The sequence below is a fragment of the Ostrea edulis genome, chromosome 2 (assembly GCF_947568905.1).
Source record: "Ostrea edulis chromosome 2, xbOstEdul1.1, whole genome shotgun sequence".
In the NCBI taxonomy this organism is placed as follows: domain Eukaryota; kingdom Metazoa; phylum Mollusca; class Bivalvia; order Ostreida; family Ostreidae; genus Ostrea; species Ostrea edulis.
In genome coordinates, this window is record NC_079165.1 from 6,884,796 (window position 1) to 6,895,347 (window position 10,552).

Sequence of the window (10,552 nt, forward strand, 5' to 3'; positions counted from 1 at the left end):
ATGACTTTGCAAAAGCTTAGTGGTCGAAAACTTGTTAGGAATTCATAATAGTTTTGATCGGGCTCCATACTTGCGTGTAAGCTTTTCCCATAGAAACAAGCGATAAAGCTAGAGTGTTAAGAAAATTCAAACTCATTTGAATCTATTTGAGTGTTTATTACCACTGCAAAATTTCTACTAGACAACACTGACCATGGTTGACGCACGGGCACACAGAATAAAACTATTCTTTTGTTGACACTCTCAAACATCGCAGTTATGTGGTAGATTGTAAATTTTGGAATTTACTGGGTTGGAATAAATAGAAAAATTTCAATATTGTCATTTTGTAAGTTTTATACTTACACCAATCCAACCCATTACGCCGTGGGGATCCGGGTTAGTATAGGTCCTCGGTACCCCTTGCTTGTCGTAAGAGGCGACTAAATGGTGCGGTCCTTCGGATGAGACCACAAAACCGAGGTTCCGTGTCACAGCAGGTGTGGCACGATAAAAATTCCTCCCTGCTCAAAGGCCATAAGCGCCGACCATAGGCCTAAATTTTGCAGCCCTACTCTGGTAAAGGTGACGTCTCCATATGAGTGAAAGATTCTCGAGAGGGACCTTAAATTATATTTATTCAATTAATCAAAATGTCTTCATCTCCTACTTAGTATAAAGTAGTCTCTGTAATGTAAAACCCACCAAATTCTTGAATGAAGCGGGGAATTCTACCGCTACACATTACTAGCATCTTATTCCTATTGAGAATAGAACGTTGCACATACATCGAAAATAGTATGGATAAAATGAGACGGAAGTGGGGGAGGTCGATTAACCTGATTGATTGCTGAACGTCGCTGGTGATTGCTGAACGTCGCTGCAGCACATGCGCGCTATGCCCGTTTTTGTGACCGGGCTGTCAATTTAGCCACAGCTAAGTAGAGGTAACATTTGACTTTGAGACGTGTTAAAAATGGATCTCATGAAAGGCATTCGAGTATTTCTATGATCATGGTACATGTATAAATGTCCGTATTGATGAGGGTTTACTATGATGCACGGGGTAATATTTACAATGTTATTTTTGTTTTTCACGTGATCGGATATAGTCACGTTGGTTCTGTTTCTCGTAAAAATGCGGTAGGTCAACTTTGAGTAAAAAGTTCAAGGTCCAGACGACAGATACATTCTTTTGATAAGCCAGCATGGCGAAATCAAGAGACAGTAATCTGTTCAATTACTTCTATTTTAAATGGTTGGATAAGCAATTAATTATCAATGAACCTAAATCTTGATGAGCTGTTGAAAATACAGCAATGAAGTTCATTTGGAAAAGCTCTCAATCAAAAAGAAAGTATGATGCCCTTAGATTGATGGAATCGTGATTAAGTTCTCATGTTCTAGCGATTAAGGAGGAATGATACATCACCATAATGGCTGACCTCTTTTGAAAAATACAAATATCAGCAATACATATACTGTATACTCGTATATTCCTTTTGAATTGAATTGCCTATCTGCGTAGCTCAGAAGGTTAACGTGTCGACAGCTAGTCTATAGTTCGTGCGTTCGCGTTTAATGGGTTTTAGTTTCTTCCAAATAACCTATTAAAACTATATATTTGACTAAATAAGGTAAATTTAAAACTTTTCCATTTCAAAATATGATTTGTTCATATTCTCCACTTTCCATCCGGGTTTCTCTGCTGAAAGGTGAAGATAAAAAACAGTGATGAATCTCATAACTCCTATAAAGATGAAGATAACGAACAGTGATCAATCTCATAACTCCTAGAAATATGAAGATAACGAACAGTGACCAATCTCATAACTCCTACAAGAAGTGTGTTATTCCTCCTTAAATTAGGAGTTGATCAAAATTTCAAGTTCGGAATATTTTAAAATAAAAATCGGAAATTTCATGTGCTGTCAACAATTGCAAGTTGAAACAACAAAAGATCCATTGGCCGCACCGCCCACATGGATCACCTTATCCCTGCTGTTGTTCAGTTATAAGATTTTAAAAAAAGTCTCTTTCACTCCCCCCCCCCCCCCCCCCCTAATTTAAGCTTGAATATACCCAGATTCATGCTTCATATTTGCTAACCTGAAAAGCTGTATGATCGATAAAGACCAAGGTCATTTATTGTCAAGGATATAGTTGACTAAACAGAACATATTCACGTTCTACGGGAGAATGTTTCAATTTTTTTCATTACTTGAGTAAAGTTTCATTTTGTGTGTGACGTGCATTGCATATATAATTATGGTAATTAAATGTCCACGTGTTGTATTTTGTTCTAGAACTTACTTGTCAATAAATCAATTAAATTCCTACACATTTGTACAGTAACACTTCTACAAAAACCTAACATGTAAGGTTGTGAACGAGGCAGAAATCCACATACATGTATGAATGAGTGTAACATCATTAATTACGAGGAATAATTCGAAAAAAAAAAAAATCATTTGGTGCAAAACCGTTTCTCTAAAGACTTGAAATTCTATTTCAGGCACAGACCTTACAAAGCTCAAGCTGGGCCTTACCTTGACATGTTATATAACTTGCAGATCTTTTCAAATCAATAAGAGCTATTTAAACAATTACCTTTCAGAAGTTCAAAGGTACACTGTATGGCCTTTGTTCGAGTACAACGCGACCCCTTACATACACTGTAATCAGCGTGTAAATACGATCAAAAAGCCTGGTAAGAAAATCGATGAATCGACTGAAGGTAAAATAAACGACGTTATCACTCTACTTCGGGTATTTGCGACGAGTGTTACTTTTTTTAAAAAATTTAAGCAGATCTTATAGTCTTTAATCTTTGAGAATCTGTGGATAACTATTTCATTAGTTGTTGGTATATTGCTTTGATAAAGACATGACTCGTAAGACGTCACACGCGGTTGGGGTGTGTATTCGACAGTATATTAGTAAATGACATCTCTTGAGGGCATCAGATATATAAATGCGTATATACAGAATTTAAATCCCCCCTGTCGGGTCAGCTGATTGAACAACACACGTGGATCATATAAACAAAGGAACAAAGACCGGTCAGCAAGGCGCAGTAACTGTCTTCCGGAAAAGTTAAGGTATGCTGAGGAAAATGTCGGATAGATGTAAGTTTTTTGTGAAAACTTTCCTGTGAATACTTAGGATGAAAATCTTCACATGGACGTAAGTATTGTTGAACAAAATAAACTATCCAAATCTTTTGTTATTAAGTCAATATACGCACGTTAAATGTAGCATTGATTTTCTTTCAAATTCTCACAGAAAGCTTTACCCAGTATGTTTGACAGTACTCTGCTATAACAGAACTGAAGAGCATGAGACACTTAGTAAATATTTTATCATGCACCGAGTAAGAAGAAAAGACACCTCGTTTTGTAAATTTGCTGGTATCGGTTACCTCGATGAAGGTTGAGCATTTTACTCTTACGTAATCATATTTTTCTTTAACTAACAGCACTGCTCTCAATAATTGATCGAAGTTGCACGCAGTAGATCGATATAGGATTCCACGCAAATGGCTGACCTGGTCTGGGGGTAATAACAGTTTATATGTCAGCTTATGTATTTTAATATAAAGAAACTTCTATACGGATTAGTTTAATCCTGTCCTCAAATCTTGCAGTATATTGGTTGAAATGCATCAGAATTTTTAACAAGCTCATCAATATTTTTTCGATTTCTACTCTGAATATGTATTTACAGAATCGGAGTCAAGGATTTTCTGGAAATATCCTTTATCATAGGGGCCATGGATGGATCAACAAAGTAGACGATTTCACAAAGGGTATGAATTGTTTCTTTTTTATCATTTATTTAGATTAAATTTAGTGTAGCACTACTGTACAAATTTCGAACTTTGCCCTATGAATTACTACCAACACATCATAAGATAGATAATTATAATTGCAACTTTTCACACGTATTTATATATTTTACATGAATATTAGGTGAATTGCAAGAGGAGCAAGAAATGTTTGCTTTTCAAGATTGTTTCCCTAATTTCTAAATCGGCGGAGGTCTTTGTCATTTTCAAGATAAAGACAAATATTCCTCCAATATTTCAAATACAAGGTCTAACAACGACGAACAGGAAGACTGCCAAAACTGATTCAATCATGTGCACTCGTGCCAAGTCTTTCGGTCACTTTCAAATCTATTTATATGCCTATATGACCTCAAGATAATCCAAATCGAGTTATCGTCCTTTCTACTATTTCACAGAATCGGAATGTTCCACTTACCGACTTCGTGTAAATTTCTTATACATGTATCTTGTTGAAAAATTATTTCGTATTTGCAAGTGTACGTAACTGCAAGTTACAAAACGCGAGGCCAGGCTGATATGATATACCATTTCTCTATATCGGCAGTGGATAATATCATTATTCACGGGGATTTCCAGAAGTACACACACAGTGCATATTTTAGTACCAAAAATCGTAAATCACAAATTATGACAAAGAAGTGGAACATTGGGTGTGGAATGGGTATTAAATTTCGTATTTTATTGTCACCCCCTCCCCTTTATTCTAAGGTGAAATATACAAGTATAGTTCTAAATACTGCAAAAAGTAATATTTGGTCTATGATAATAAACAAAACTTTGCAAACATTTCGAAACTGTTCCGTACACTTTGTTTGATTTAATTCTTATGTGTGTAGTTCAACTTGCGATAAGTATCTGATCGAACGGACTTCAATCAAAGTGCAAAGGCTTTTGTCTGGGTTTCTTTGTCCCCATGATAGTTCACGAAACCGGTATGGGTAACTTTAAACCCATTGTCTTAAGATATTATTGCAGTTCATAACAACCTGTGAGGAAAAATAATCGATCCCTAGGCAAAAAGGTACATGTATATAAAACAATAGTTTTGATATTCTTTATTCAAGGATTGTTAAACAGTAAATATCATTTTTAGTTGATTTATGATTTTTAGTATATCGTCACTTATAATTAAAATCCGTGAATCGCAAATTTAGGGAAAGACAGGTAATATCTAAAATAATTCTGTGAACATTGTTTTTAATCTTAAAACCATTTTAAACATGCGAAAAGTTTTGAAAATGAAGATAACTGTTCAACATGGAACTATTCACTAGTACGTACATGTATACTTTGATATTTACCTTAAAGGAACTACACAACCTTTATTAAATTTACAGGAAATTTCTTTGCAAGATAAAAAGAGCTATTAATATGTTATTTTTATTTATTTCCAGGAAAATTGTCTGAATCTGTTATAAAACCTAAATTATTAAACATGGAACGCCTCAAACATATTAGAAGATCCACCACGAAAATGATACATGGCAACGAAAAAGTCCCATTTCTTCAAGGACTCGAAATGGAAATTGTGAACGGGAATATAGAAAATGCTACGGAAATGTTGGATACTCTGAAGGAACTAGGGAACGCTAAATGGTTACAGATGTATGTTAATCCCAACCAACAGGGCGAGACTCTCCTTCATTTGGCAGTGAAGTACCATGATGATGAAAATTTCGTGAGAAAACTTTCCGAATTATGCCCAAATTTGCTGTTAAGGGCAAGAGAAATGTCTTTAGAGTTCCGCGGACAGACAGCGCTTCACATGGCCATCACTAAAGGAAATATTGAGGCTATTGAGGTTATGCTCGAAGTAGGTCAACGTAAGGATATTCAGATGACAAATTTGTTGCACATGCGCGCTACTGGATCTCGATTTGTGAACACCGTCATGATGGGACAACTTCCTCTGACAGTTGCTGCACTGAAAGGGGATGACGTTATTGCGGATATCTTGTTAAGATATGGCGCTGATCTCCTCATTCAAAACGAAGAAGGTGATACTGTGTTTCACTCGATTGTAAAATATTCTGCCACATACCCAGAGAAAGTGTCAACAATGATACATATGCTGCGATACCTCAATCAAAAAGTGGAAGATAAAGACCTTACAGAAAGGAGCACGTACGATTATTCTGGAACTGATATGTATCGACAACCCCTTTCATTCGTTTGGTTTCTGAAAAACAATGATAGTATGACTCCACTACAGCTTGCAGCTAAACATGGAGTAACGGAACTTTTCGAAGAAATTCTTAATATCAAGGACGTGTACTGCTTCATCAGCGCAAATGATGGACTGTTTGACGTCAAAGAATATGATGTCACAGAAATAGATACTGTCAGTGTCATTCAATCTTCAAGCCATCGTCATCCATCGTCTGTTGCCCACAAGAAGTCCATCCCACAACACATTCATGGAATAGCTAAAAACGTCGTGCATACAAATGAAACCCAATGCGCATCGTGTTGGGGACAGTGCTGCCACTACCCTAAGAGGGAATCCATATTGGAGATGCTCTTTCAATTGGACTATGAGAACAAGGACGCGTACCGTATTATTGAGCTGCCACCCGTGAAAAATATTATCAAAAGTAAATGGAGCAGGTATCAGTGGATTTTTATTTTGTGGATGATTTTACACTACATCTTTATGATAATGTTAACAGTATACAGTGTATACAATGCTGAATTCAACATCCCCACCGTAAACGTTGGCAGAAATGCGACGGATGCATCGGAGAGGTTTGTTCGTAACTTTCGGTGGGTTTCGTTTACAGTTGGAATTCTTTATGGCATTGTTGCAGTCTGTTTGCTCAGCGCCAAGTTCCGAAAGAAAGATGTACTAGCTTATTTCCTGCACAATTTGGAATACATCATTCCTATGCTAATCTTGTCAGTAACGATGATAGTGGATGTTCTTTGGACCATTACTGAACAACACGACTGCATTCCTCTAATACTTGCACTGATTTGTGGATGGTGGTTGAATATATTTTTTCTATCACCGATAAAACATTTCAGCTTTTTCACGGAAATGATAAAGCGAGTCATCATTGGTGATCTTTTCCGCTTTGGATTGATCATTCTTTTTGGACTGTTTTCGTTTACAGCCGGAATGTACATGGTTTTCCGAGGATCCGAAGAGCCACAGGAGGATTTTACGTCTTATGGAAGCACAATGATGGCAATGTTTAAACTTGGAATTGGGATTGAAGACATCAGTGTATTGTATTCAGCTCGTCTTCCGTGGGCTGCTGTGACGCTTTTCGCACTCTTCACAATCTTTACGTATTTACTCATGTTAAATGCTTTGATAGCGATGATGTCGCAGACTTGTTCTCTTGTCTTAGAGGAACGATTTCCACAATGGCGCGTACAACAACTCTCAGTCATTTTGTTCATAGAAGACATCCTTTGTCTCTGCTGTTTTCGAAACATTATCACATGTGCAGGAACTAAAAAGACAATACGTGGATCCGATCCGATAACAAAGCAGTTGAAATACGAAGATCGTTATTTTCTTGAAATTCATTCTCTTCAGATGGAATATGCAACAGCTGAAGACAAAGTGTGTGCCAAGAAGAAATCAAACGACATGCAAACACTCCAGCCTCCACCCAGTTTATCAAACTCACTGATGATGACTGCGGACCCAGAGTATTTCACACAACCAGTCTCCTCGATACGTCCTAGTGTGAAGAGAATGTCTAGACGCATGGACCGACGCACACCTGAACCTGTAAAGTCACCTAATGAAAATACTGGTTCTGACAATACTCAGCCGTCCGTTCGTCGAAAGAAGTCGGCCAAAGAAAAAAAGCGTAGACTGTTAGAAAAAGTCGATGAAATGAACACCGAAGAAGAACAGGAAGAAAGAGAGCTGTATATCAGACAAGTGTCACCGAAGTCGCCGGAAGTATTGTCCGATAGAAGTCCTTCAAGAAGTCGTACTCATAAAACCCAGCGAAAAAGGTATCTGTCAGAAAACGACAAAGAGCTCCGAAGCCAAGGAGTTCAGCATTCCCCTGCTGTAGAAATAAACCCAACTGTCTATCGTGTGAATTATGCTAGAGCACCACTTAATGGTCGGAAAAATGTAGAGTATGAAATCCGTAATCTGTCAGATTCTTACACGTAGCCAAATATTTCTCTGAGTTGCCTGAGCTATGATTCACGGATATCGGTTTGTAGAGTTGCCTGAACTGTGATTTACGCTGTGATACAGTATATATTTGTAGTTTTATGAAAAGGATTTATATTTATCAATTTTATTTTTTCATGCCAATTCAGTGATACATTTAGCATTAATTTTAAGACAGAGGTGTAGCTAACATTTGGGAGCCATGAAAATTATTTTTATCGCTATTTTACGTAAGAGCTGTGATTTACGGATATCGGTTTGTAGATTTACCTGAGCTGTGATACAGTATATACACTGTACTTGTAGTTTTATGAAAAAGATTGATATTTATCAAGAAATGGTTCTTACGTTTTCATTCCACTTCAGTAATAGCTATAGCATTAATTTTCAGATAGACATATAGCTACCATTTGAGAGTTTGCTGTCAAGGGAATTATTTTTATCCTGTTTTTATTGGAATGTGTCTTCATTGTTGGTCACATGATGAGATTTGGTGCATTGACAATAATTGTTACGTGAAATAAGCATTATATGTTTCATACCAATTGTTAGGCCGTTCTTCACAAACAAATTCTGACTACAGATTATTCCGCTAATATTGAGATATAGGGCTAACGACGGGAAAGGATGCTTACTCCTCCTACGCACCTCACCCCACCCACGGGTCCATGATTGCTTTACTCTTAATTTTGTCTTCTTTATTGGAGTTATAAGATTAATTGCTATTCGTTATCGTCACTTTTTTTTTTATACTTCACCAATCCGATAAATTGGGACCTCGATTTCACCTTCACAAATAAGTTTCACACAGCCAACATTGTTGATAAGAGACTTGTCAGTTTATTGGTGTTTTCATAAAGTTCTACTACACAGTCCCACTGTGACAAATCAAATATCCCCTATTTGTTACTTTATATATGTATGGGTCGTTACTTATAATATATGTAGGTTGAGAATATTTATAATCTAGTCATTTTGTGATAACAATAATATGAGTTGGATACAGTATTATGTATGAGATACCTGATCGAAGGGGAGCTTACATACAAATGAGTGTTTAAAATTATATTTTTTCATTGATGTTGAGTATAATCAAAATTGATGCAGTTGCATTGAAATGTTATCACATATGACAAATCAAACAGTCCACAAAGATATATTAGACATGTGTGTTATACTGTTTCATTTCCCATTGAATATGAGTGGTATTTCACTGTTGTTAAGTTTCACAAAAGTTATAGAATATGAGTGATATTTCACTATTGTTAAGTTTCACAAAAGTTACATTTTCATTGTGAGAATAAATTGAATACTTTTTAGAAATACTCCGTAACGAAATACTATGAAAAATGTGATGAACAGGGAATTCCACTTTCTGTACTGCATATTGTATTTCTTTCACACTTCAGCCAGAACTTTTTCCCCATCACGAGTGAAATCTCAAATCATGAATTAATTTCGTTATCCAATATCAGTTGAATATACATTATTCCACAGGGTATCTATGTTACCGACATTTTGGGTGCTAGGGTAATGCGTATGTAAATCATACACAATATGTTTTGTGCTTGACTGAATTTATCAATAAGACAATCACAATTATTGTGCATTTTTATTATTTAGATGATTTCATTGTTTTTAGTTTGATTATTAATAAGTATTCCGGGTTATGAATGATGACATGACATTTTGTGAATAAAAAGGTCAGGGTAGTTCATGCTGTTCTCTTGTTTTTTAAAGGGTGTTTGTTCCCCGCCGCAACGCGGAAAGGGACATAGAAATACCGGTGTCCGTCCGTCCGTCCTATTTCACTTTGTGGATGCAACTCCGGATTTTGCTCATATTTTGTAGGATTGTTAGTCACGCTGTGTAGTTGATCTTATTACGCCACCATTGTGATTTGACAATATTTACAGGAGTTATGGGACTTCGTTGAATTTGTACATGCTACACTATAGGAACACATTGTGGACGCAACTCCTCAGAAACCGCTCCATGGATTTTGTAGGATTGTTAGTCACCATATGTAGTTGATCATGTTGTGCCGGCATTTTGATTATTTTGCTATATTTTTGAAATTAATAAAGAGGCAAATATACCTGACTACATGATTATTATATAATAGAAAATCCAAGAAAAACACAAGTTATATCTAATTTGATTTAATCTGATACAGTGTTCGTATTATACCGAATATTTCCGCACTCAGCAAGACATTTCATTTAACCAATCGATCAAAATCTACGTACAAAATGTCACGTTTAATGACCTAATAGTCTACTTACTATTAAATATCAGGAGCATGGGAAAACAAAGGTGACACACAAATAAAAATTTACACTAGTCGTTGACTGAAAGAAAGGAAGGTAACAGTTCGACTGTCACTCCAATATACGCACTGATGACATTTTGACACAGAATCCGTCATTCACAATTCCTGTTTTAGAAAAAATATAATTTTAAATATACATGTACACATGTATCAACACCATGTACTGATTGATATCATTTCTGTGGAAACGAGGTTATTTATATTCGGTCTTTCCTATTCCCCTCGTTTCTGTCCAAACCTTCGTAAA

The 10,552-nt window shown here is 36.2% G+C and overlaps 1 protein-coding gene across 6 annotated transcripts; it reads left to right on the forward strand.

Annotated features, from left to right (window-relative positions):
* Nucleotides 1–2,731: 2,731 nt before the first annotated feature.
* LOC125679160 (transient receptor potential cation channel subfamily V member 5-like) lies at nucleotides 2,732–9,688 on the forward strand. 6 transcript variants are annotated; one of them, XM_056157484.1, is made up of 6 exons: nucleotides 2,763–3,165; nucleotides 3,265–3,329; nucleotides 3,458–3,537; nucleotides 3,706–3,787; nucleotides 4,805–4,850; nucleotides 5,224–9,688. In XM_056157484.1, the coding sequence occupies exon 6, from the start codon at nucleotides 5,265–5,267 to the stop codon at nucleotides 7,968–7,970; it is 2,706 nt and encodes a 901-aa protein (XP_056013459.1). In that variant the 5' UTR covers nucleotides 2,763–3,165; nucleotides 3,265–3,329; nucleotides 3,458–3,537; nucleotides 3,706–3,787; nucleotides 4,805–4,850; nucleotides 5,224–5,264; the 3' UTR covers nucleotides 7,971–9,688. The 6 variants fall into 6 exon arrangements, with proteins under 6 accessions (XP_056013462.1, XP_056013459.1, XP_056013460.1 ...); XM_056157485.1 differs by lacking the exon at nucleotides 4,805–4,850 and having other exon boundaries at nucleotides 3,265–3,352; XM_056157483.1 differs by lacking the exon at nucleotides 4,805–4,850.
* The last annotated feature ends 864 nt before the right edge of the window (nucleotides 9,689–10,552 follow it).

Bases quoted from the DNA above. Each gene is read 5' to 3' on its own strand.
- LOC125679160 (XM_056157487.1), top strand. From the start codon at position 5,265: ATGGAACGCCTCAAACATATTAGAAGATCCACCACGAAAATGATACAT.